The sequence below is a fragment of the Fundulus heteroclitus genome, chromosome 7 (genome assembly GCF_011125445.2).
Source record: "Fundulus heteroclitus isolate FHET01 chromosome 7, MU-UCD_Fhet_4.1, whole genome shotgun sequence".
Lineage (NCBI taxonomy): Eukaryota > Metazoa > Chordata > Actinopteri > Cyprinodontiformes > Fundulidae > Fundulus > Fundulus heteroclitus.
In genome coordinates this window covers 43,508,259-43,536,057 of record NC_046367.1, presented here as the reverse complement: position 1 = coordinate 43,536,057, position 27,799 = coordinate 43,508,259, and the positions used below count along the sequence as shown (strand labels likewise).

Sequence of the window (27,799 nt, the reverse complement as noted above, 5' to 3'; positions counted from 1 at the left end):
TCCTACACAGAAACACACAGAGGCACCAAACTTTCTGTGATTGATCATCATCGGGTCTTCTACAGTATCCAATGGTCAAATGATGACATCACTTAGGCCACGCCCCCTGACAACAGGAAAAACTGCTATATCTCCTACACAGAAACACACAGAGGCACCAAACTTTCTGTGATTGATCATCATCGGGTCTTCTACAATATCCAATAGTCAAATGATGACATCACTTAGGCCACGCCCCCTGACAACAGGAAAAACTGCTATATCTCCTACACAGAAACACACAGAGGCACCAAACTTTCTGTGATTGATCATCATCGGGTCTTCTACAATATCCAATGGTCAAATGATGACATCACTTAGGCCACGCCCCCTGACAACAGGAAAAACTGCTATATCTCCTACACAGAAACACACAGAGGCACCAAACTTTCTGTGATTGATCATCATCGCGTCTTCTACAATATCCAATGGTCAAATGATGACATCACTTAGGCCACGCCCCCTGACAACAGGAAGTGTCATGTTTTATTGTTAGCAGTCGCTATGTTACCCCTCTGAGCTAATCAACATGAAACTGTGTCCACAGACATGTTGCTGTGTTGTGGATTCCAGGCCCAACTGGATTCCATGTAGCAGTGCGGCATGGTGGCGTGGCGAAGTCACCTGAAACGCCGCTGCCATATGTCCAGACTTCCATAGGGTATTGACAAATTTATTAAAAAGTAACTTAAAATTACCTTAAAAGGACAACATTTTTAAAAGTCAAAAGGCTTATTTGATGCTTTGAGAACATCTCTTCTATTCGGCTACAAAATCAACTGGATTCGATGGAGCAGGACGGCGTAGTGGCGTGGCAAAGTCACCTAAAACGCCGCTGCCATATGTCCAGACTTCCATAGGATATTGATAAATTTAATAAAAAGTAACTTAAAATTACCTTAAAAGGACAACATTTTTAAAAGTCAAAAGGCTTATTTAATGCTTTGAGAACATATCTTCTATTCGGCTACAAAACCAACCAAAACAGGATGATCTTTTAAGCTATAAGACCATTTTTAAGATGTCAGTACATAGATTTTAAGCTGGTGGGTCGCCACTGCCTCCGGTGGCCAAATGCATCGCTGCATCAACTGATCTGCACCAGTTTAATCTCGTCATGGCAAAATTATTTTTTCTCTTCATGTGTGGCCCTAATACTCCATCGTAAGAACACCGCTGTCGTTACCGCGGGTCCTGGGGAAAAAAAAAAACGCTGCTCCTGGGGGGAATTTTTGATTATGCTCACGCATAGATGTGTAAAACTTCACATTGCAATTCAGACAGGCGCAGACTGAACCGTGCAGTTCATTTTAAAGAGGCAGTTTTGGCGCATATTCCGATAGAAACGGGCTGCGGGGAGCCCAAGTGTGTTGTCGTGGGCGTGTTTACCCGCTGCAGGTAACCGCTGTGAAACAATCAGAAAGATTTCCCTGATTAATAACATCTTTATGGCGCTCATCTTTATTGTTACTATGTGCTGCTTTACCAGTTCTCTCTCTCTCGCTCGCTCGCTCGTCATCGGACAAAAATCAAACTGCTTCGTGTTTGTATTTGAAATTGTGCGTCAGACTCAGATTTAGAAGTGTTGTTACGACGTTTGAGCTGTAACTGCAACCGTTTTTTATATATATATATATATATATATATATATATCTGGTAACTTTACTGAATTTGCAGCTTAAGAAGATTGGGTTTGACAAACAACACCAACTGTCCCCTCAATCCAGTGCACACAATACCACAACAGACCTCATCACGCTCTACAGTACATCAAGAAAACTAAATCAACTAAAACAAGTTCACGAGTGCACATGAAATGAAGTTAATCCATATTTGTGTGTCAGGGTGTCTAAGCATTCTCCAGAATTTGACATCTCAGCAGAGCCTGTAATAATTATGGAAAGTAACATTATAGTTGTTCTGCCTTTTGTTAAGACAGCAAGGAATTCATGTCGTGAATACATTACATAAATAAGATAATAATTCTTAGTCAGAGGAAATCCAAGGCAAAAACAATTAGAAAAGTTTTGGGTTCATATTTAATCAGAGTGAGACATCACAACTTTGTTAGATCTCTATGTGAATTACGTCAGATAGTGAGTGCTCTCACATTAAAAAAAGATCTTTGACGTATTTTGCTCTGGTTAAAAGCTGCTTTTCAGCTATGAAGCTAGGGAAACTGCTAATGTTGAAGTTGAATTTGTTCTACATGCTTCTGCCTTGGAAAAATATTTGTCTTTTTACAAAAACAATGTTTAAAGCCAGATTTGGGAACAAAGGTTATTCAGACAACGCAAGAAAAGGAAGCTTTGTGTGGGGAACTTTTGTCCTAGCTGTCTAGCTGCATATGGCCCCAGGACAGCACAATAGTTTTCTTGAAGTATAATTTTGGAAAAGTAGAAACGAGTATTAATTTCAAAAGGTAGGTAAAAAAGGAAAAAACTTTTTACAAAATCTTAAAATGTTGGATATTCGTTATTTTCATCTTGCTGTGAAAATTGGTGAAATATTATAATTTTTGATGCTTAGATATAAAATTGCAAGGCAATTACTAAAATTGTCTTTTGTTGAAAATGTTTTTTGGCATGCCATACTTTACATTTATAGGTAGCCTAGATGTGCATAATAAAAGAGTGGAACTAAAAGCTGGTCTAAATTTTTTATGGAGCTTTAACTTGCTAAGAGTAATAACGTTAGATGACTATATCTTTAAAATTGTTGTTAAATCACTGCTGCACCTTACTGCATATTTGTTTACATTGCTTACATTGTCTTTACATTTAAATCTGCCTACTGCTCACTGCTGCACCTTATCCGAAAGTTAAATTGAAAGTTATCCTGTATTTGACTGTGATTTACCACTGCATTTTTCTTATCCTGTACTGTAAATTCACTGCAAGGTATCCTGTAGAGTTACTGCAATCTTTCTGAGCTGTATGAAAAAACGAAATTTCGTTCTGTATGCACTCTGTGCTACAAAATGACAATAAAGAAAGTCTAAGTCTAAAGTCTAAGTCTAAGTCTAAAATGAGATAACTGTCTCAAAAAATGTGATAGTTTACTTGGTCTGAAGAGATGATGCAATTCAATGTTATTTATATAGCGCCAATTCATGAAATATGTCATCTCAAGGCACTTTACAACGTCAAAATCAATCAGATTATACAGATTGGGTCAGATTATACACATTGGTCAAAAAAATCCTATATAAGGGAACCAGTTCATTGCATCAAAGTCTTGAAAAGTAGCATTCTCTCTTGAAGAAGCGTAGAGCTACAGGGAGAGTCGTCTGCATTGTCCATGGCTTTGCAGCAATCCTACCTACTGAGCAAGCATGAAGCGACAGCAGGAAAAAAAACTCCCCATTAACGGGAAGGAAAAACCTCCAGCAGAACCGGGCTCGGTATGAACGGTCATCTGCCTCGACAGACTGGGGGTTACAGAAGACAGAGCAGAGACACAACAAGACAGACAAAAAAGCACAGAAGTTCTACATTAGATAGTAGTAGCGGGTGATCTGTCTTCCCTGGATGATGCCACAGCTAACAGAACGCCAGACCAGGTGTGCCTACTATGAAGAAAAAAGAAAAATCAGAAAGTTAAAAGCTGAAATTACAACAGTCATTCAAAATTGAAGAACAATAGACCCTGATGTCCTGCAGTAGCCTAAACGTATAGCAGCATAACTATAGAGGTAGCTCAGGGTAACATGAGCCACTCTAACTATAAGCTTTTTAAAAAAGGAAAGTCCCAAGAGCCAGCTTCTAGTGGAGAAGTTCAAGTATCTTGGGGTCTTGATCACGAATGAGGGGAAGATGGAGCGGGAGATCGACAGGCGGATTGGTGCGGCGTCTGCTGTGAAGCGGGCGCTGTACCGGTCCGTTGTGGTGAATCTGCACCAGATTTTTTGTGAGTCGTGGGGGAGCGCTGCCGAACACGTTCGTGTAAATCGCCCAGTGGACGGGCGGGCAAAATGCGTGACAGCATCTGCGGTGGCGGGCGGACGGCGGTGCGCAAATCCCAGCGGTTGCCAATAGGCCAGAGCGGCGCTTTGCTGCGAGGGCCGCTCATCACCGCTTGCGGTTTTAATTAGGCCCGAGCAGCGAAGCGCTGCGAAGGCCTATTGTATCTGTGTTGTTTAATTATTATTATTATTATTAATCTGCCACCCCAAAGAGGGGCCTTTTTGGGGGCTTTATCATACTCAAAAACTCACCAAACTTGGCGGATGCAAGAAGACTGTTTAAAAATTTTGTATTTTAAGGTCGTCACAAAAATCAAAACAAAAATGCCTCAACGGCGCCACCTAGCAATTTTCAAAAGACCCTTTGCTATTAATTTACTTCATCGTAGAGTAATGAAATTTTGTACAGTTGTAGATCTAAGCAAGACGCTCAGAATTTACAATTAACGTCATAGTGCAAATATCACAGGAAGTCTGCCATTTTAGATTGAAGGTCGTAATTTGACCTCATTTTTTACGTTTACAGCATTGGTATTTGATCGAACTCGTCCTAGGGATTTCGAGCGAGCGGCTTGAAACTCGGTCAGTCTGATCATAAGGCATGGCCAATTAAACGTTATCAAAACGGTGAGTTTTTGAGCATGTTGAAGGGGCGTTAGCAGGGGTCAAAGTTCACCTACTCGCCACAAAACATAAAACTGTTATATATCCTACACAGAAACACACAGAGGCACCAAACTTTCTGTGATTGTTCATCATCGGGTCTTCTACAATATCCAATGGTCAAATGATGATATCGCTTAGGCCACGCCCCCTGACAACAGGAAGTGTCATGTTTTGCTGTAAGCGGTCGCTATGTTACCCCTCTGAACTAATCAACATGAAACTGTGTCCACAGACAGAACACATGTTGATGTGTTGTGGATTTCAGGCCCAACTGGATTCGATGGAGCAGGGGGGCGTGGCGGCGTGGCATATTCACCTCAAACGCTGCTGTCATACGTTTGGCTCTGAATTCCACAGTTTTGGGCCAAGCTGCTTAAAACTCATTTGGATGCATCCTTATCCACCCCCCAACAGGAATCCATAACAAACTTTAGTGAGCAGGACTTAGTTTCTCTATAGCGCCACCAAGCAATTTTCAAAGGACCCTTTGCTATTCACTTAGTTCATCGTAGAGTGATGAAATTTTGTACAGTTGTAGATCTCAGCAAGACGCTCAGAATTTACAATTAATGTCATAGTGCAAGTATCACAGGAAGTAAGACATTTTAGATTGAAATCTGAATTTTGACACCATGTTGACATGGTATCAAATACCATCATCATCAAGTTTGATCATATTTGATCAAACCTGTCCAGCAGGGGGCAGCAAGAGACCACAAATGAACCCCAAAGGAATTTCTCTTGGTAAGTAACTGATCTTAACTCTTTGGTTTCCTTATATATTTAAGTTGAACAGATATACAAATCCTGCTTGAAAACTGACAAACTTACTCTTGTTCAATACATTTCAGTTTTTATTTATATAGCGCCAAATCATGAAACATGTCATCAGGGGTGGACTGGGACAAAAAAATCGGCCCTGGCATTTTGGATTAGACTGGCCCACCACATTTTTTTGTGTACTGAATGTGTATACCAACTGTACAATACCTTGAGGCCAGGTTAATAGAAATTAGTGAAAGTGGACACTTAAAATACTTCTAAAATCTTAATTTATTAACACGGTAAAATGTAAACTCCATCACAGCACAGCAACTATTCTTAGATCAGAGAGAGAGAGAGAGAAAGAGAGGTGTCAGGGTCAATCACACATATTATCACGTTACATCATTATAATAAGTTATTGTAAGTTGCTCATCAGATCTATTCAGTCTTCCATATACTGTAGGGTAACATTGGACTAATGTGCACTCACTGTGTAAAAAAGGATGCCAATGACAAAATGAACCAGAGCAAGGCCTCACTTATCATGGAAAGAAAGAAAATATATAATAACATAATATAAATTTTGATTTACTCAGTCCTTTGTAATAAGTATTTTATTTATCTAATTTCCTAATTTTTGATCATATTTTCTTTAAAATCGCAGACTTTTTGCTATTTTTCATGTAAATCCTTGGTGGCGCTTCATAGCGAAGCCGGTGAGGCCGCAGCAAGCTTGGCCTCCCCTGGGATTGTGCAATCCCATGTTAACTGCGCTGACTTCCATTCTGTGAATGCATCTTCCTGTCTGTAGATCATAAATTCAATTGTTCAAACAGTTAAGAACAGATTTTCCACAATTTAATATATGTGGATTACGAATTGTGTTTTGGTCATCAAACTGTGTGCGGATAACATGTTTTCGTGGTGCTGGCTGATCATAAACAGCAAAGAACTGGTTGTAAGTGAGGTCGGCAGTTCCTTGGCCGCTAGGCAGGGGGCGCTCAAGGGGCACCGCTCGTGATCCCCAAATAGTAGAGTCAAAACAAGTTATTGATGTTTTATTAGCGAGTTTTGCTAAACAAGTAAAGCACTAAAAAGACTCTAAACATACAGCTGGAACAAGACTGATCAGGGAAGGCTTTCCTCCCTGGCAGTGAGCTCCATTGAGACTGAGAGACTTTTAAAACTGAAGAAGATAAAGAGAACTTTTACCGGAAAATTATGATATTTTTGTTCAGAAAGAGCGCCGCAGGGACTTAAATTATAAGTAGAGGTAAGACAGCGATACTTATTCATGTTTTGTTTTTGTGATAAAATGTGCGTAATGTGGGTTATAGTTTTAGAATGTGTTACAAATGCAGAAATCCATCATAACTCATAAACTGTTACAGTCAAATGACAAATAATTTATTTTTATTTTTTCATCAAATAATCAATATTTTTCCATGTCTCTTGGTGAATTAATTTGGCTCAATCAGTCTCCTTCAGCACTTTGCAACGAGTCTACTCTGGAGTGTGTATATATTTGTAAATCTGACTCTGATGACGTCAGTGCCTCACCAGCTACCCTACCGCACGTCACTGACTACAACCACCATCACCACTATATTTTACATCAGACAACGGAGCAGATGAAGGGCCTGCTGTTGGGAACATGTCAGTCAGTTTGACACATTTCGCAGCGTCCGTTTGAAGAACTTGTTTCTTTTTTTCGTGCAGTTTCTCTGCGCCTCCCTTGCGTTTCTTATCCATTACTACTGTGAACACCGCTGCACAAAGTTCCACATGGAGCGTGAAGGTGTTTTTCTACTTTATGATTGGCCTAGCCCTTTAGACTGTCAGGGATGATAACCAATGGGCTGCAGTAGCCTGTGGTAAGGGCCGGATGATCGGAACAGACTCTTGCGCTGCTGATTTTATTTTTCTTTATGCATTATGCAAATATAACAAGACTGATATATAAAATAATAATAATAATAATACATATTATTAATATACTTGTCGGGTCTGCCGGCCCAAACAGCACGTCGGCCCACCAGGAAAATGCGCGGTACGCCCGATTACCAGTCCATGCCTGCATGTCATCTAAAGGAAGTTTACAATGTCAAAATCAATCAGATTATACGTATTAAGTCAGATTATCCAGATTGGTAAATGAAATTCCTATATAAGGGAACCAGTTCATTGCATCAAAGTCGTAACAATAAGGCATTCACTCCTGAAGAAGCATAGAGCCACAGGGAGAGTCGTTTGCATTGTACATGGCTTTGCAGCAATCCCTCATACTGATCAAGCATGAAGTGACAGCAGAAGGTAAAACTCCCCATTAACAGGAAGGAAAAACCTCCAGCAGAACCGGGCTCAGTATGAACGGTCATCTGCCTCGACCGACTGAGGGTTACAGAAGACAGAGCAGAGACACAACAAGACAGACAAAAAAGCACAGAAGTTCTACATTAGATGGTAGTAGCGGGTGATCTGTCTTCCCTGGATGATGCCACAGCTAACAGAATGCCAGACCAGGTGTACCTACTATGAAGAAAAAAGAAAAATCAAAAAGTTAAAAGCTGAAATGACAACAGTCATTCAAAATTGAAGAACAATAGACCCTGATGTCCTGCAGTAGCCTAAACGTATAGCAGCATAACTATAGAGGTAGCTCAGGGTAACATGAGCCACTCTAACTATAAGCTTTTTAAAAAAGGAAAGTCCAAAGAGCCAGCTTCTAGTGGAGGAGTTCAAGTATTTTGGGGTCTTGTTCACAAATGAGGGGAAGATGGAGCGGGAGATCGACAGGCGGATTGGTGCGGCGTCTGCTGTGAAGCGGGCGCTGTACCAATCCGTTGTGGTGAAGAGAGTGCTGAGCCAAAAGGCGAAGCTCTCGATTTACCGGTCGATCTACGTTCCTACCCTCATCTATGGTCACAAGCTTTGGGTCGTGACCGAAAGAACGAGATCCCGAATACAAGCGGCCGAAATGAGTTTTCTCCATAGTGTGTGTGAGCTCTCCCTTAGAGATAGGGTGAGGAGCTCAGTCATCCGGGGAGGACTCAGAGTAGAGCCGCTGCTTCTTCACATCGAGAGGAGCCAGTTGAGGTGGCTTGTGCATCTGGTCAGGATGCCTCCTGGACGCCTCCCTGGTGAGGTGTTCTGGGCACGTCCCACCGGGAGGAGGCCCAGGGGGAGACCCAGGACACGCTGGAGGGACTATGTCTCTCTGCTGGCATGGGAATGCCTTGGGATTCCTCCTGAGGAGCTGGCTCAAGTGGCCGGGCAGAGGGACGTCTGGGCCTCCTTTATAAAGCTGCTACCCCCGCGATATTGCTAAAATGTTCCTTTGGCAATAGTCCAATTGCTAAAGTGTTACTTTTACATTACTTTTGGGTGTGTATCCACCAATTTAGATGGTAAACTTTCATAAAAGCTGTCTTAATGCAAGAAACAAAACCCTTAAACACATGAAATAGCAAGTAACTTCAAAAAACTAAAATGGTTTTGTTAACTTTTCACATTAAGCTGGATTAACAGCTAGTAAGATACCTTTGATTAAATTGGTATACTAATGTTTAAACCAGGGGTGTCAAAGCTACGGCCCGCGGGCCGAATTCGGCCCGCCGAACGATTTAGTCCGGTCCGGTGGCCAAATGCATTATCATTATTTAACGGCTGTATCTCCTCGCTGCATTGAGCGATCTGCACCAGATTTTTTGTGAGTCGTGGGGGAGCGCTGCCGAACACGTTCGTGTGAATCGCCCAGTGGACGGGCGGGCAAAATGCGTGACAGCATCTGCGGTGGCGGGCGGCCGGCGGTGCGCAAATCCCAGCGTTGGCCAATAGGCCAGAGCGGCGCTTTGCTGCGAGGGCCGATCATCACCGCTTGCGGTTTTAATTATTATTATTTTTATTCTGCCCCCCTAAAGAGGGGCCTTTTTGGGGGCTTTATCATATTCAAAAACTCACCAAACTTTGCAGATGCATGAAGACTGTTTAAAAATTTTGTATTTTAAGGTCGTCACAAAAATCTAAAGAAAAATGCCTCAACGGCGCCACCTAGAAATTTTCAAAGGACCCTTTGCTATTCACTTACTTCATCGTAGATTAATGAAATTTTGTACAGTTGTAGATCTAAGCAAGACGCTCAGAATTTACAATAAACGTCATAGTGCAAATATCACAGGAAGTCGGCCATTTTAGATTGAAGGTCGTAATTTTACCTCATTTTTTACGTTTACAGCATTGGTATTTGATCGAACTCGTCCTAGGGATTTCGAGCGAGCGGCTTGAAACTCGGTCAGTCTGATCATAAGGCATGGCCAATTAAAAGTTATCAAAACGGTGAGTTTTTGAGCATGTTGAAGGGGCGTTAGCAGGGGTCAAAGTTCACCTACTCGCCACAAAACAGAAAACTGTTATATCTCCTACACAGAAACACACAGAGGCACCAAACTTTCTGTGATTGATCATCATCGGGTCTTCTACAATATCCAATGTTAAAATGATGACATCACTTAGGCCACGCCCCCTGACAACAGGAAAAACTGTTATATCTCCTACACAGAAACACACAGAGGCACCAAACTTTCTGTGATTGATCATCATCGGGTCTTCTACAATATCCAATGGACAAATGATGACATCACTTAGGCCACGCCCCCTGACAACAGGAAAAACTGCTATATCTCCTACACAGAAACACACAGAGGCACCAAACTTTCTGTGATTGATCATCATCGGGTCTTCTACAATATCCAATGGTCAAATGATGACATCACTTAGGCCACGCCCCCTGACAACAGGAAAAACTGCTATATCTCCTACACAGAAACACACAGAGGCACCAAACTTTCTGTGATTGATCATCATCGGGTCTTCTACAATATCCAATGGTCAAATGATGACATCACTTAGGCCACGCCCCCTGACAACAGGAAGTGTCATGTTTTATTGTCCATGGCTTTTACAGGCAATTCATGTCGTGAATACATTACATAAATAAGATAATAATTCTTAGTCAGAGGAAATCCAAGGCAAAAACAGTTAGAAAAGTTTTGGGTTCATATTTAATCAGAGTGAGACATCACAACTTTGTTAGATCTCTATGTGAATTACGTGAGATAGTGAGTGCTCTCACCTTAAAAAAAGATCTTTGACGTATTTTGCTCCGGTTAAAAGCTGCTTTTCAGCGATGAAGCTAGGGAAACTGCTAATGTTGAAGTTGAATTTGTTCTACACGCTTCTGCCTTGGAAAAATATTCGTCTTTTTACAAAAAGAATGTTTAAAGCCAGATTTGGGAACAAAGGTTATTCAGAGAATGCAAGAAAAGGAAGCTTTTGTGGGGAACTTTTGTCCTAGCTGTCTAGCTGCATATGGCCCCAGGACAGCACAATAGTTTTCTTGAAGTTTAATTTTGGAGAAGTAGAAACAAGTATTAATTTCAAAAGGTAGGTAAAAAAGGAAAAAAGTTTTTACAAAATCTTAAAATGTTGGATAGTTGTTATTTCCATCTTGCTGTGAAAATTGGTGAAATATTATCATTTTTAATGCTTAGATATAAAATCGCAAGGCCATTACTAAAATTGCCTTTTGTTGAAAATGTTTTTTGGCATACCATACTTTATATTTATAGGTAGCCTAGATGTGCATAATAAAAGAGTGGAACTAAAACCTGGTCTAAAATTATTATGGAGCTTTAACTTGCTAAGAGTAATACTGTTAGATGATTATATCTTTAAAATGAGATAACTGTCTCAAAAAATGTGATAGTTTATTTGGTCTGAAGAGATGATGCAATTCAATGTTATTTGTATAGCGACAATTCATGAAATATGTCATCTCAAGGCACTTTACAACGTCAAAATCAATCAGATTATACAGATTGGGTCAGATTATACACAAAAATTCCTATATAAGGGAACCAGTTCATTGCATCAAAGTCTTGACAAGTAGCATTCTCTCTTGAAGAAGCGTAGAGCCACAGGGAGAGTCGTCTGCATTGTCCATGGCTTTGCAGCAATCCTACCTACTGAGCAAGCATGAAGCGACAGCAGGAAAAAAAACTCCCCATTAACGGGAAGGAAAAACCTCCAGCAGAACCGGGCTCAGTATGAACGGTCATCTGCCTCGACAGACTGGGGGTTACAGAAGATAGAGCAGAGACACAACAAGAGAGACAAAAAAAGCACAGAAGTTCTACATTAGATGGTAGTAGCGGGTGATCTGTCTTCCCTGGATGAAGCCACAGCTAACAGAACGCCAGACCAGGTGTGCCTACTATGAAGAAAAAAGAAAAATCAAAAAGTTAAAAGCTGAAATTACAACAGTCATTCAAAATTGAAGAACAATAGACCCTGATGTCCTGCAGTAGCCTAAACCTATAGCAGCATAACTATAGAGGTAGCTCAGGGTAACATGAGCCACTCTAACTATAAGCTTTTTAAAAAAGGAAAGTCCAGCTTCTAGTGGAGAAGTTCAAGTATCTTGGGGTCTTGTTCACGAATGAGGGGAAGATGGAGCGGGAGATCGACAGGCGGATTGGTGCGGCGTCTGCTGTGAAGCGGGCGCTATACCGGTCCGTTGTGGTGAATCTGCACCAGATTTTTTGTGAGTCGTGGGGGAGCGCTGCCGAACACGTTCGTGTAAATCGCCCAGTGGACGGGCGGGCAAAATGCGTGACAGCATCTGCGGTGGCGGGCGGCCGGCGGTGCGCAAATCCCAGCGGTGGCCAAGGCCGGAGCGGCGCTTTGCTGCGAGGGCCGCTCATCACCGCTTGCGGTTTTAATTATTATTATTATTATTCTGCCCCCCTAAAGAGGGGCCTTTTTGGGGGCTTTCTCATTTTCAAAAACTCACCAAACTTTGCAGATACAAGGTGACTGTTTAAAAATTTTGTATTTTAAGGTCGTCACAAAAATCAAAAGAAAAATGCCTCAACGGCGCCACCTAGCAATTTTCAAAGGACCCTTTGCTATTCACTTACTTCATCGTAGAGACATGAAATTTGGTACAGTGGTAGAGCTCACCAAGACGCTCAGAATTTACAATTAATGTCATAGTGCAAAAATCACAGGAAGTCGGCCATTTTAGATTGAAGGTCTGATTTTGACCTCAATTTTGACAGTTACAGCATTGGTATTTGATCGAACTCCTCCTAGAGATTTTGAGTGAGCGGCTTGAAACTCGGTCAGTCTGATCATAAGGCATGGCCAATTAAAAGTTATCAAAACGGTGAGTTTTAGAGCATGCTGAAGGGGCGTTGGCAGGGGTCAAAGTTCACCTACTCGCCATGAAACACAAAACTGTTATATTTCATACACAAAAACTCACAGAGCCACCAAACTTTCAGTAGTTGATCACCACTAGGTCTTCTTTAATATCCAATGGTCAAATGATGACATTGCTTAGGCCACGCCCCCTGACAACAGGAAGTGTCATGTTTTGTTGTAAGCAGTCGCTATGTTACCCCTCTGAGCTAATCAACATGAAACTGTGTCAAGAGACAGAAGACATATTGGTGTGTTGTGGATTCCAGCCCCAAGTGGATTCCATGGAGCAGGGTGGCGTGGGGAAGTCACATCAAACCATATATTTTTAATCTTTTGACAGCATTATTTGCTCAAACCTGTCCACCAGGTGGCAGCAAGAGACCACAAATAAACCACAAACCAAGTTGTCTTGTTCAGTAAGGCAAGGCAAGGCAAATTTATTTATATATTTATTTATATATTCAGTACAAAGACAATGCAAAGTGCTTTACATGATTAAAATATAGCAAAATAAAACAGAATAAAAGCAAGTAGGAATAAAATGTAGATAGAAAAAAGAACCAAAAAGTGGTGATTCAGTTAACTAGAACAGTTGAAGGCAATCCTAAACAAATGTGTTTTTAATCTTGATTTAAAGGAACTCAGGCTTTCCGCACCTTTACAATTTTCTGGAAGTTTGTTCCAGATCAGTGGAGCATAGGAACTAAATGCTGCTTCTCCTTGTTTAGTTCTGGTTCTAGGTATGCAGAGTAGGCTAGAGCCATAAGACCGTAATGGTCTGGATGGTTAATACACTGATAACAAGTCTGATGTATTTAGGTGCTAGGCCATTCAGGGATTTATAGACGAACAGAAGTTTTTAAAGTCTATTCTCTGATATACAGGGAGCCATGGAAGGACTTTAGAACTGGGGTGATGTGCTCTACTTTCTTAGTCTTAGTGAGGACGCGGGCAGCAGCGTTCTGGATCAGCTGCAGCTGTCTGATCCACTTTTTAGGCAGGCCTGTGAAAACACCGTTGCAGTAATCAATTCTACTAAATATAAACGCATGGATTAGTTTTTCCAGATCCTGCTGAGACATCAATTCTTTAATCCTAGAAATGTTCTTCAGGTGATAGAAAGCCGACCTTGTAACTGTCTTTGGATGCTTTTGGAGGTTCAGGTCTGAGACCATTACTACTCCAAGATTTCGGGCCTGATCAGTGGTTCCTAGCTGAAGCGACTGAAGCTGTGTGCTAACCTTTGATCTCTCCTCTATTGGTCTAAAAATTATTACTTCTGTTTTGTTTTCATTCAACTGAAGAAAATTTTGGCACATCTACGTATTGATTTCTTCTAGGCATTTACTGATCTGAGCTAGAGGAGCATGTAGATATTGAATAGGAGGGGACCCAGGATGGACCCTTGGGGAACCCCACTTGTGATTTTTGTAATCTTCGATGTAAAGTTACCTATTGATACAAAAAAGTCCCTGTCCTTTAAGTAGGATTTAAACCAGTGGAGAGCTGTACCACAGAGGCCGACCCAGTTCTCCAGGCGCTCTAACAGAATGGAGTGATCAACAGTATCAAATGCTGCACTGAGGTCCAACAGAACCAGCATGGTGGTTTTTCCGCAGTCTGTATTTATATGGATGTCATTAAACACCTTGATAAGGGCGGTCTCTGTACTGTGGTGAGCACGGAAGCCAGACTGGAAAACGTCAAAGCGGCTGGTCGTTGTTAAGAAGGTGTTTAATTGTTGAAACACAGCTTTTTCAATAATCTTACTGATAAAGGGGAGGTTTGAGATGGCCCTGTAGTTCTGGAGTAGTAGTTTGTCTAAATTGTTCTTTTTTAACAGTGGTTTGATAATTGCTGTTTTTAGGGACTGGGGGGAAACACCTGACAGAAGGGACGTGTTTATTATCTGAGTCAAATCAGACGCTATGACAGGCAAAACTTTCTTAAGGAAAACTGTGGGTAGAGCATCAAAACAGCATGAGGAGGAACTTAGCTGCTGAATGATCTCCTCTAAGCTTTTGGAGTTTATTTGGCTGAATTGGGACATTTTGTCAGGATAAGTTCCAGCTGAATACGGCTTTGGTTCTAGAGTTGGTGTGGATGTACAAACTGATCTTCTAATTATCAGTTTATTTATTTTTTAGACTAGTTCCATATGAGAGGTTGCAAGAAAACTTGTAACTTTACTGAATTTGCAGCTTAAGAAGATTGGGTTTGACAGACAACACCAACTGTCCCATCAATCCAGTGCACACAATACCACAACAGACCTCATCATGCTCTACAGTACATCAAGAAAACTACATCAACTAAAACAAGTTCACGAGTGCACATGAAATGAAGTTAATACATATTTGTGTGTCAGGGTGTCTAAGCACTCTCCAGAATATGACATCTCAGCAGAACCTGTAATAATTATAGAAAGTAACGTTATAGTTGTTCTGCCTTTTGTTAAGACAGCAAGGAATTCATGTCGTGAATACATTACACAAATAAGATATAAATTAATTATTAGTCAGAGGAAATCCATGGTAAAAACAGTTAGAAACGTTTTGGGTTCATATTTAATCGTTCGGCGGTGGCCAACGATTTAGTCCGGTCCGATGGCCAAATGCATTATCATTATTCAACGGCTGTATCTCCTCGCTGCATTGAGCGATCTGCACCAGATTTTTTGTGAGTCGTGGGGTAGCGCTGCCGAACACGTTCGTGTGAATCGCCCAGTGGACGGGAGGGCAAAATGCGTGACAGCATCTGAGGTGGCGGCCGGCCGGCGGTGCGCAAATCCCAGCGGTGGCCAATAGGCCAGAGCGGCGCTTTGCTGCGAGGGCCGCTCATCACCGCTTGCGGTTTTAATTGACACAATTATATTTTTTTAAATTTACGGCTCAATGTAACAATTATTGGTTCCGTCACGATAGCGGAACCAATAAAAACTGTTGCGGCCGGACCATAGCTGGGAAAAAGAGTTGGCACTGATTATGTTGTGGTTTTTAAAACTGATTTATAGTTTATTTTAGTAGGGAACAAAACAAAGTTTGTGAATTCAGTTCAGTAGTTGTTAAAAATATATCTGTAATTTGTGTTTTTTTAGCTTTCTTCCTATATGAAATGTTTTTTCAAAAATTTTAACATGTCTACTGGGCCAGAAAGTAATGGTTTATGTTAAAATAAACATTTGGGTGAAGTTGTCGCAACCAGGTTTTTCTTGTTTATTGTGAATTTGGTCTTAACTTTTTATTTCAAGAGGCATTAAAAAGTCTTGAATTTAACTTGCCTTATGTTGTAGGAACCCTGATGATCATGTGTCAGTGGAGAATATCTCTGATTTATTTTAGTGAACATTGCAACTTAAGCAGCACTAATAAGTGGAGCTGCTGGCAGCAAAAGATGCAGAAAAACTAAAAGCTTTTGATTCAGTTGTGGATTGACGAACACACGACAAACTAAAAACTGAGAGATCCACAGGAGACGTCAGTGGGAACCCCTGAGGAAAATGCAGACTTTGTGGGTGATTGTTTGACGTTTTGTGCCGTTTTACAGGCTGTAACCAACGTCACAGCCCTGGCCCAGGTGGACAGAGAGAAGATTTACCAGTGGATCAATGAGCTGTCCAGCCCTGAGACCAGAGAAAATGCTCTGCTGGAGCTGAGCAAGAAGCGCGAGTCGGTGCCGGACCTGGCGCCCATGCTCTGGCACTCCTTCGGCACGATTGCTGCCCTGCTGCAGGTGAGCTCCTCTGCTTTAACGGCCCGGTTCCGCCTGACGGGATCTGAGACCTTTAGCTGATGTTCTCCTCCGTCTGCAGGAAATAGTGAACATCTATCCATCCATAAACCCGCCGACGCTCACGGCCCATCAGTCCAACAGAGTGTGCAACGCCCTGGCTCTCCTGCAGTGCGTCGCCTCTCATCCAGAGACGCGGTAAGACCAGGCTGACCAGCTAAGATGCATCATCTGTTCTGTAGGGTTTTTGTTCATTTTACAGCGTTAACTCTGGACCTGTTGATGAAATCTGCTGTAATTCTTCTCATCCCAGGTCAGCGTTCCTCGCGGCTCACATCCCCCTCTTCCTGTATCCCTTCCTGCACACCGTCAGCAAGACGCGGCCGTTCGAGTACCTGCGCCTCACCAGCCTCGGGGTCATAGGTCGGTTGTCCTGCCGCTGAGGGTTTTGGTTTGGTGGCTTTGGAGCAGATCGGCAGGAGCTTGTGATAAAATGTCGTTTGTGTTCCAGGCGCTCTGGTGAAAACAGACGAACAAGAAGTGATTAACTTCCTCCTGACCACTGAGATCATCCCGCTATGCCTCCGCATCATGGAGTCGGGCAGCGAACTCTCCAAAACGGTGAATTAATGCGTCTCGTCTTTCCACTTATCTGACTCGGTGGTTCCCAAACCTTCAGGAAAATGACAGGTGTGAGCTGACCAGAGGTGGAGGTTCTGACCAGAGGTGGGATTTGTTTAGCGAAGAGGCCCTGAAGGTATCATTTAAGAGCTTAGAAGGAGAAAAGTTGGCAAAACCGACAAGATTTTGCCTTCGTTTCTCCTGGGAATCCAGTTTCTGATTAAAAGGCGTGAAGCAGCCAGAGGGAGCGGCTGGCGTTAAACTTAAAGCTGCACTGCAAAAACTTAAAATAAGTAAAATGTTCTTAAAATTAGTGTATTTGTCCTTGATTTGAGCAGGTAAATAAGATGATCTGCCAATGGAATAAGATTCTTGCACTTAAAATAGGAACAATTCATCTCCATCATCTTATTTCAAGTGCAGGATGTCTAATTATCTTATTTTAGGGGTAAAATTACTCATTCCATTGGCAAATAATCTTCTTTACCTGCTCAAATCAAGGACAAATACACTAACTTTAAGAACATTTTACTTATTTTTAGATCCGTTTTTGCAGTGATGCTCTGAGGCATCCTCTATCTGGAGATCTTTGACTGTTTCAAACGTCGGGTGCTCCGGTAACTGCCTGCAGCGCGTTGCTCCAGACGAGGATGCCGACACATGTTTTTATCGCTCTTTATTATGTAATGTATCAGAACCAGAGCAGACAGAGCTTCTGTCTAAAGCCCTCCACACCAAAGCGATGCAGGAACGGCTCTGATGGTGAAACCCAGGAGCCTGAAGCCCCCAACAGAAAGAACAGTAGTTATGATTATGGCAGGCCAGTTGTGTATTTAATCTACATCCTCAGTAACGTGTCATTTTAGCCTCCTCCACCAGACAGAAAATAATTGAAACTAGATTCTTAACAAGAGACATTTATGGTTCATACCTGAAATGTTTAACACTTTAGGCCAGTTTTATAGAGATAAGATAAACAAAAAGATAGATTAGCACGTAGCCTGTAGTAGTCTCGGTTAATTTCAAGCTGGATGGACGTTTGAAATGTTTTTTCATTCCTTCTCCAGTAGCTGCTGACTCCCTCCTCGCTGGTCAACGCTTTATTTTTCTGTCCAAGTTTCCTTTTTCTGTTTTTTTTAAATACTAAAACAAAGCATTTTATGATCACACCTGTAGGTTTTTGTTCTTTGTATTAAACCGCGCTGCACGTGTGTTAGAGGCCTAATGTGGAGCGACTGTTTCTGAGGGATGTTCCTGTCTAAAACACACCAGTCACCTGTCTGCTTTACAGGAATATTATTGTTTCTTCATTTAAATGAAATGCAAAAGAATCAGTTGTGTGCCTCTGTCACTCTGATGAGAATCTAATCCAACCTTTATGAATTAAAAGCAGACTGAAAGGATGTTTAGTAGTTGAACGGTGAAGTTAACTCCTTTCATCTCCTAACTCCTTCTGATGCTGCCCTCAGGTTGCTACATTCATACTACAGAAGATCCTGCTGGACGACACCGGCCTGGCTTACATCTGTCAGACATACGAACGTTTCTCCCACGTGGCCATGATTCTGGTAAGCCGTCAGGATTCAACCTGGATCCGCGTCGCTCTCCTGACCGCTCTGACGTTCCCATCTTTCTCTCTGTCTGCAGGGGAAAATGGTTCTGCAGCTCTCCAAAGAACCGTCGGCCCGCCTGCTGAAACACGTGGTCCGCTGCTACCTTCGCCTCTCAGATAACCTCAGGTAGAGAAAAAACCCTGATCTGGTTCCGGTTTCTGTTGCTGTTTAAAAGCAGAGTCAGCTGGGGCCACTAGAGGGCGCCATGTGGACAGATTCCCAGCAGCTGTTAGAGAACAACATAAAACAGGCGGCGTAGGTCATTTAGTTTCCCATCCTGCCTGTTTTTAGCAGCTTGGAGAAGAAAAGGTTTAAATTTAACCCAATATTTACAGGAACAGATGTCAGGATTTATTCGGTGTTGTTCATCAGACGGACGTTTTAACAAGGTTCTGATTCAGTCTCTACGGGTCCTGATCACTGATCTCTATTATACACTGGAGTGCTAATCACCGGCTGTTAGAACGAGTCACTGTGAAGCCACCGGCCGCCATATTGGTACTCCCTATTTTCCCCCCAGTAACTAGGGAATTTGTGCGCTACAGCATCGAATAACGAGGATTTTCTCATGTTCGGGGGGGCTTAAAACTTTTAAAATGTCAAATGCCATATAGTTTTATGTTATGTTCTAAAACTATCAAGTACTGAGAAAGTCATGTGCTGAAATATTTAGCATTTTATCTATTTAAAAAAAAAAAAAAATATATATATATATATATATATATATATATATTTTTTTTTTTTTTTTTTTTTTTTTTTTTTTTTTTTTTTTTTTTTTTTTTTCATTTTCTCGGCCTCCGTTGTCGTCTTCACTGGAAAAAAACGAATCTTTCTGTACGTAGAAGCCCAGGGACGTGGCGCCTACTAGTGGCGTGGCAGGGAATCTGCATTTGTTCTCTATTGTGGACGGAGATTGTAATTAAAACGTTGTTTTCAGTGGATTGTTGCTGTATAAACAAGCCCTTAATGTTTTAGTGGTTCTGACCAGTATTTCTAATCCAAGTGGATTTATCTATAGTCTCTAAAGTTTCCACACAAACCCGCCTCCGCTCCCGGACGTTTCAGGCGACGGATACTTTCAGCTCGTCGGGAAAAAGGACATCAATCGATTGTTTAGGTTATTCTCATCAGCTTCTGTAATTAAGGAACGCCGCGGACCTGCACCGCTTTTAGTAGCGGAGCAAAAAGCTCGCCATCTTTATCCTGTTAAGTACTTTCAGGGTACTTACAGTAACAAAGGCCACTCTTTGTTTTACATTAACGTATGAAGCTCCTTCCTCTGGAGACTAAAACGTTTCAGCTCACAGCTCGGATATGAACGGCTTCTTAATGCTGTAGTGTTTATTTTTAAAAACAGTCACACAGCTATGATGAGTGCATCTGGAAAAGTCTACAATCATCTATTCAAATAACGGATTCACCTCACATTAAAAAATATCTGAACACGAGTTAAATTCAATGAAGTCAAAACATGTTTTTGGGGAGAATAAGAGATGGAAAATATAGTTTAATACCTAGTTGGATGAGAGCGAACTTTTCTGTTAACTAATCCCTTTTTTTAAATTTAAATTCATTCAGGATTATTCTGGCTTTAATTCCTGCCCACCAACAATTCTAGTGAATCTGTTCTTAGCCTGAAATGAAAAGCTCAGCTATAATGGGAGGATTTTTCTAACTTTTGCTCGTTTGCATCCTTTATCTGAAGAAAAGGTTTGCAGCAGGAATGCCCAGATATGAAAATCTGGGCCAATATAACATTAATACAGTTGTTATGACCGATAATTATTTTATATTTTTCCCTACCCTTACAAAAAAATATGAAACAACCACACAATGAATATAGTTTTTGTCTGCATCGTTGTTAATATCGGCCCAGGTTTACTTATGGGGCCTATATGTAAAAAATTATCACCATCGGTAAGGAGAAGGAAATGATAAAATGCTTTTGGCTTTGGATGATAATTAAAAATTGATGGTAAGTCAAAAATAAACTGACAGAGAGGCTGAAGGAACTGTACACCTTTCTAGCGATGCACGATATATCGGCTTTATCATCTGTATCAGCTGTGATTTTTATATATTTTTAAATATCGTCACTGGTCCCATATTTAAAATAATATTTTTATTCCTGTCTTGTTGCCATGTCAGACCCATTGAACGTTTTCTTGTGTGATAAAACCAACCTGGAGGTTTTTGGTCACCTACAGTGAAACATGGCGGTGGCAGCATCATGGTCTGGGGTCACGCTTCTTCTGAAGGAGTGTTTAGCTCCAGTTGGAGGAAATTATGACCCTTTCTAAAGAGGAGTTCAGGCCCAGGTGGAAGATGGATTTAAGGTTTCAGCCTCAGAGAGTTCAGCTGTGCGTACGGAGCAGCAGGAGTGAAAACAGAAGTTCTGGCCAGAGCTAAATCTGTGGGGCGACCTAAAGGCAGGTTGGGGAAGCGTCCCCAGATCCAGATGTTGGCTGCTGGTCGTCTCCTGAAAACTGATGATGAGGCTGAATAAAGGTGGAAAACAAGCTTTAAAGCATCAGAAAACCGCTGGTTTGTTCCCGGTTTATCCTCCCCTCCCAGCTCCTTCAACATGTTTTCATGCGTCTCATGTGGTTCTGCTTGTTTTGGAGAGCTTCACGTTTCAGCGCTCTCCTGCAGGCTTGTTTTATCGGCCTCGTAGAGTCAGGCGGTTCTCCGTCAGAGCTGGAGTCCATTTGGGACGCATCAGGAAGGCTTCCTACAGAGGAGTGGGCTTCGTCCGGATTTAGTGTTTTTTCTAAAGCAGAAACAGAACCACCTGCTCTGAGGTCTTCTATTTATTTGTTTTTACCAAACCTCTTGAAACCTTCAGTTAAGGTTCAACTTTAGCATTAGGTTAGGTATTCACTGTTGATATTCAATGATAACACTGCTCTGGCAGATAATTGTATATATTTTTAATATATAAATGAAAAGAACTGCTCTGTCACCCACTCCTCTTATTACTGGTGGGTGTGTGGCTCTTCATCTCAAGCTTGGGTCCTCTGTTGATCTATTGAATGATACTCCTTCCAGTAAAAAATGCATTTTATTTCAGTTTAACAGCAGTAGTTTATATTTTTCCCAGCAGATATTGGACACCTGTCACTCCAAGGCGTCCTGCTAGCTTATAAATATTCTTCGCTCTCCCTCCTGCTTCGCTTTAAAGCCTCTTATCTGCTCCTATCAGGTGTTCAGCATCAGAACAAATTGGTGTCTTCACCCGGTAACACCTCCAGCCAATAGGAAGTCGGTGTGACTTTGACCCCCTACCTAGTTTCAGATGAACTTGTGCTCAAAGAGTTCATTTTGAAGTGATTTCCAAGCCAAGGCGGGTTTTACCCGACAATGGAGGAAGTTTGAGCTCGAAATCTGCCTGCAGGAACGTGACTTTAACGGGGAGTGTTAGCTAGTACAGTTGTTACTGAGCGTGAGACCGTAGCATCTGAGAGTGAAGACAGGTTATCTGCCATTCAAACTGAAAATATAATTTCAGAAAATACATTTATTGAGGCCTCTTTAAAGGTAGAGTCAGCGATTTTTAATTTTATTTCCCCTGGAAGTTTCTTTATGTCTGTTTTTGAATAAAGACCGTCTTACCTTGATCGTCCGCTCCTGGGGGGATTGTGTGTAAACAAATAGATAAAAACATCTCCCAAATCCTCTCTGGTCTTATTTCTTTCTACTGAGGACTTCCTCTTCTTCTCATAAACATGAACGCGGTTTGCTTCTTGTGACTCTCAGCCATGTTTAAAGTCTACGGTGAGAGCCGAGGAGCTAAAATGAACGGCTAACACCGAAGCTAACCGCTAAGCTAACTGCTAAAGTAGCTTTATGGATACATAAACACTAGAAGTGCGCAGCCAGCAATCAGAAACTAACTGGTTAGAGTTTTTACAGGCCCCACAAAGAATGATTTTTTTAACCTCCTTTTTCTGAGTACATAATGTATTTACTACTTTCAGGATGGAAGGACGAGTTTACCACGTATAATAAAAAGTGTTTCTGAACAGGTTTACCAACTATAGCTTTTTAGCCCAGTGTTGTTGAATATCCTGTCTCTGTCCGTGTTTTCTCACCTTTGCTGCTGTTTCCTCAGAGCCAGAGAGGCGCTGCGTCAGTGTCTGCCGGACCAGCTCAAGGACAGCACCTTCGCCCAGGTTCTGAAGGACGACACCACCACCAAGCGCTGGCTCGCTCAGCTCGTCAAGAACCTGCAGGAGGGCCAGGTCACGGACGCCCGGGGCATCCCGCTCGCCCCGCAGTGACGCGGCGGTGACCCACGGCGGGACTCCCTGTTAGGGACGCGCCTTCACCATGCCTGGTGCTAAGACTGTCCGCGCAGGACAGGAGACGATGGAGGACGAGTTTCTTTTCATGTTTTTGGTTACGAACTGTTCAATTTTCAGAAACTGTAGATTTTCAAACCTGATGCTGATAATAAATGTTTTACTGAGACCCATAATACTCTTTTTCCAAACTGCTTGACAGTAACGTTTAGGAGAGAAAGCCAGACAGGCTTAAATCGGAGGCAACCGGAACCGAGTGACAAGTCCGGTTTCCTCTGATTTAAGCCTGTTTGCTGCTGCGCCTCATTTGTACAGAAATGATTACAGGCCTCTTGGTGTGTTTCTAAATTAATAGTTTTTCAGCCTATTCAGGATTTTATTGGTGGGTTTTAACATGTGTTATAAAGATGGACATCGTTCCTACAGTATGGGAGCGTACAGCCGTAGCTAATCAGATTATACAAGCCCACACCATGATGCCACCTCCAACCATCCAGACCACACCTGGCCGCAGGGACTGGATGCATATTTTTGTCGCTCATGGTCCTTCCAAGATACCTCAGTGTTATTTCTTTTGTCTTCAAACCTTTTTTCCTCCTGTATAGAATCAAAATCTGCTCTTTTTTTTTTGCCAAGTTTGTCTCAACAAGGGATTTTACTTTGGGAACACTTTACTCTAAATGCAGACATTAGTCGTATGAAATATAAAAAGGAACGATAAATGTACATGTTTGTATATCTGGTGTTTTTACTAAAGAAGACATGGTTGTATTGATGGAAACCATCTGGTCTGGATCTGGTTCCTCTGGTTGTTCAGGATCCATCAGAGAACCAGCCTGGGGGTAGAACTTGTCTCTGTGGAGGCTAGTTTTAGTAAACAGTGCTCTGTAGCACCACCAGGAGGTTAAGGACTAAATAAGTTTGGGTATGCAGAGATGAAAGAACATAGTCACAGTGGACATCATCCCCTGAATGATGTCACAGCTAACAGAACGCCAGACCAGGTGTACCTTCTATGACAAGAAAAGAGACAGAGGGAACATAAAGTTGAAATAACATCAAACAATGCAAATTGGAGAGCAGTAGGAGAACTCAGCAGAGTGAGAGAAATAGACCCTGATGTCCTCCAGCAGCCTAAGCCTATAGCGATAGCTCAGTAGAAGATGTTGAGGTCGACTTGGAGAGGGGCTCCTGTAGGCAGTGATCTTTTTCCAACCATTCCAAGCCTCAGCAGTGACGTTAGATGAGAAGCTGTTCTTGAGTTTTTTGCAGCTCAAACATTCCTAGTTTCTACGCTCCAATGAATGGGGCTAAACAAATCTACTTTTCTTACAGTAAAGTTTGTGAGTGAAACTCTTTCCAGCTTGATAAATCCCTGCTCCATGTGGTTCTGGCAGCTGCACTGAAATTCCTCCAGGTTTCCTAAATCTGGGCAAACATCAGATTTTCTGTTTGCTCTGTGCAAACTTAGCTTTTCGTCGTTATCACAATGGTTTTTCAAAAAGAAAAGTTTCTAACTTATGCGTCAACATGATGAATTAGAAATATTTCCGATCCTCCAGAGGAGCAGTTTTTGTTTTTAATCAGATATTTCAGACATCCATCCCATGTCCTGTTGTTGGGGAAACCTCAGCAGAGGCTCACCTGAGTGCTCCATCCTCACAGCCGTCACTAATGAGGCTTCATTTCCTCTAGCCGGCACAGTAACAGATTGCTCCTCTCATGGACTCCATTATCCTCAGTGACCGAGATGGACAGGATGCATCATGGAAAAACTAACAAAACACCTGCGCTCCATTTGGGAGAAACTCTAATCGTCCCGACGGGGCAAAGATCCAGGGTATCCGCTGCGTGTTTTTGTATGTTTAGGCTTTAAAAGGAAAGGAGCAGCAGCAGCTAAAGTCATTAAGCCTCACAAATGGACCAGAGCAATTAGGCCGACTGGGTTCAGAGAACCTGAAGTGGTGTTTCCGTTTTTAGCCGCTGATCTGTCGGTGAGAGGGAGACGTACGGTCACCCATCCCTCATGGTTCTTCCAGGCAGCCGGACTCTTAATGCAGTCTTAATGAGAGGTCCTCCAGCCTTTCTGGACAGAGTTTTTCACACATTCTCAGTCCACGTTCCTGACCATCAGACCATATTGTGCTGATTTTATCATTAACAGACAATCAGAACCTGAAATTCATGCCTTACATCAGAGATCCCTGCAGCAGACCATCCTCTGTCACAGTTTTTTTTTTATAGTTTTCATAGAGATGTTGATTATGCAGCCTTATATATATATATATATATATATATATATATATACTTAGGACCAGAAATATTTGGACAGTGACACAATCTTCATGATTTGGGCTCTGCATGCCACCACATCGGATTTGAAATTAAACAACTACAATGTAAAAAACAAAGCAACTGGACTTGTTTTCCGTAGTTTGAAGACATTTCGCTTCCTCTCCAGGAAGTTTTCTCAATTCAAGAAGTCTGGAGTAATGTGGAGCATCAAGCTTTATACTACTGCCCAACTAAGGCCTTGTAATGGCTTAGATAACATGCAAATTCCTATTCAAACTACAGAAAACAAGTCCAGTTGCTTTGTTTTTTTCTTTTTCGGAATGACCATGACCTGGATGACTGAGAATCTTCACCAGCAACTACAATGTAACTAAAGTACAGACTTTAAGGTTTAATACAAGGGGTTGAACAAAAATACTAAATAATATAATTTATAATATATAATATATACTAATATATTAAACATGAAGCATTGTAGCTATTTTTCTACAAACGCTCCTCATTTCAGGGGCTCAAAAGTAATTGGACAAATAAACATAACCCTAAGTAAAATGTTACCTTTCAATATTTAGTTGAGAATCCTTGGCAGGCCATGACTGCTCATGATGATTTTGGATCATGAGCTGTTCCAGTTCTTCTCCAAACTTCTCCAAAAGGTTGGTCTTAGTCTCATCTGTTCAAAGAATGCTCTTCCAGAACTGGGCTGGCTTCTTCAGTTGTTTTTCTGACAAATTCCATTATGGTATTTCCATTTTTGAGGCTGATAAATGATTTTAATCATCCAAAAGTGCAGTCAGTTAGGAAGGAGATAAGAAAAGGAGCCTGTATGCTCCCTCCCGTGACTAGTTTTGCTTAGGAACATCGCAACATCCCAGACTGGCACTAAGGAGCCTGACGGTAGCCCACAATTCTTTGCCTGACATGACATATAAGTACACACCCCTCACGGAAATCAATGAAAATATCCGGAGAGAAAAGATCGCACACTTTGTAACTTTTTTTTTGAAAAGGCTGTAGGCCTGAATTTGAGTTGCATCATTCATGTGTGTTTCCATCACTTAATGACGTCAGAGTTAAAGGCTGTTAAATTCGATATAGCAGTCTGAAGCTCCTTTCCTCACCTGATAGAGTTCTTACTGTTGACCCCATGAAAGGTCAAGGAAGAGGAGCTAGGAGCTACTATTCAGATGGAGCCTCTTATGCACACAATGAACACCTCACAGCCTGATTAATCCGCTGCCCTGCTGTGAAACTAAATAAGCAGCCAAATTAAGTTGATTAGGATTCTAATATTGACATTGTCATGTTCTTGTAAGATTCTGATAGGTTAATCCACTCAGTTGACGTTAAATGGCGTCACACTGAATAATAAAACACAAAGAGACTCCGCAGTGCTGATCAAGAGATGCGAGCAGAGTAACCAGAAAAAGATCCAGTGCAGACAGGATGAGGTGGACTGAGGGGTGCCAAACACCAGGAGGGTACAGCAGAGAAGAAATACAGCCAAGCTCTCAAAAATTTATATTTTTTAAAGAAGCTTTTTAAAAACTCAATGGACCAAATGTTCACTGAGGCGACTTTAACAGCCTGGCGTTGAGCTGAGCTGATCTGAAGTAGCAGGATGATGATGAAGATGACGATGAGCTTCAGGTGTTGCAGGTAAAGGCAGACGGCAACCATTGGCTCACTGGCTCCCCCTACAGGAGAAACATTTTCCAGGCGCAATCTTCTCAGACCCCAAGGGGCCTCACAAATGGAGGCACACCCATGGATGTGTTTTAAAGACTCAAACAGTCTGCTTCCTTCTGTGACATCATGGAAAAATGCAATGAAATTTGAGTTAGAGCTAATCTTTAGCTCAGTTTATTTAAGTCGGCATGAAACTGTTTTTGTGCCAGTGGTCTTAATTGGCAGTAACTGGACACACAGAGCGAGAAAGAGAGAGAAAGAAGACACGAGGCAAGGATCTTAAGGCGGGGAATTGAACCCAGGACGATTTAGTCGAGGACTATAGCCTCTGTAAGTGGGGCGGCAGTCATACCTCAAGTAAATATAAATGAAGTTTTATTTCATTTAAACTCAATTCAGTTTTATTTGTATAGCGCAGATTTATGTCACACATCGTCTCAAGGCTCTTTCCAAAGTCAGACTCCATCAGATCCTCCAGGTTGGTCAGAAAGTTTCCTCTCTAAGGAAACCCAGCAGGTTGCATCAAGTCTCTCCAAGCAGCATTCACTCCTCCTGAAAGAGCGTAGAGCCACAGTGGACAGTCGTCTGCATTGTTGATGGCTTTGCAGCAATCCCTCATACTGAGCCTGCATGAAGCGACAGTGGAGAGGAAAACTCCCCTTTAACAGGGAGGAGAACCTCCAGCAGAACCAGAACCAGGCTCAGTGTGAACGCTCATCTGGCTCGACCCACTGGGGCTTAGAGAAGACAGAGCAGAGACACAGAAAGCACAGAAGCTCACATTGACCCAGGAGTACTTTCTATGTTAGATGGTAATAGAGGATGATCTGCCTCCCCTGATAATGTCACAGCTA

The 27,799-nt window shown here is 41.9% G+C and overlaps 1 protein-coding gene across 1 annotated transcript in view; it reads left to right on the top strand.

The window, feature by feature from the left end:
- Window positions 1-23,137, top strand: part of LOC118556447 (CCR4-NOT transcription complex subunit 9) — a 48,139-nt gene extending 25,002 nt beyond the window's left edge. Inside the window, exons 2-8 of the mRNA XM_036139714.1 lie at window positions 16,244-16,429; window positions 16,509-16,624; window positions 16,740-16,849; window positions 16,938-17,047; window positions 18,517-18,615; window positions 18,695-18,786; window positions 22,772-23,137. Coding sequence (XP_035995607.1) covers window positions 16,244-16,429; window positions 16,509-16,624; window positions 16,740-16,849; window positions 16,938-17,047; window positions 18,517-18,615; window positions 18,695-18,786; window positions 22,772-22,940 — 882 coding nt within the window. The 3' untranslated portion in view covers window positions 22,941-23,137. The remainder of the gene's footprint in view (window positions 1-16,243; window positions 16,430-16,508; window positions 16,625-16,739; window positions 16,850-16,937; window positions 17,048-18,516; window positions 18,616-18,694; window positions 18,787-22,771) is intronic.
- Window positions 23,138-27,799: the final 4,662 nt, after the last annotated feature.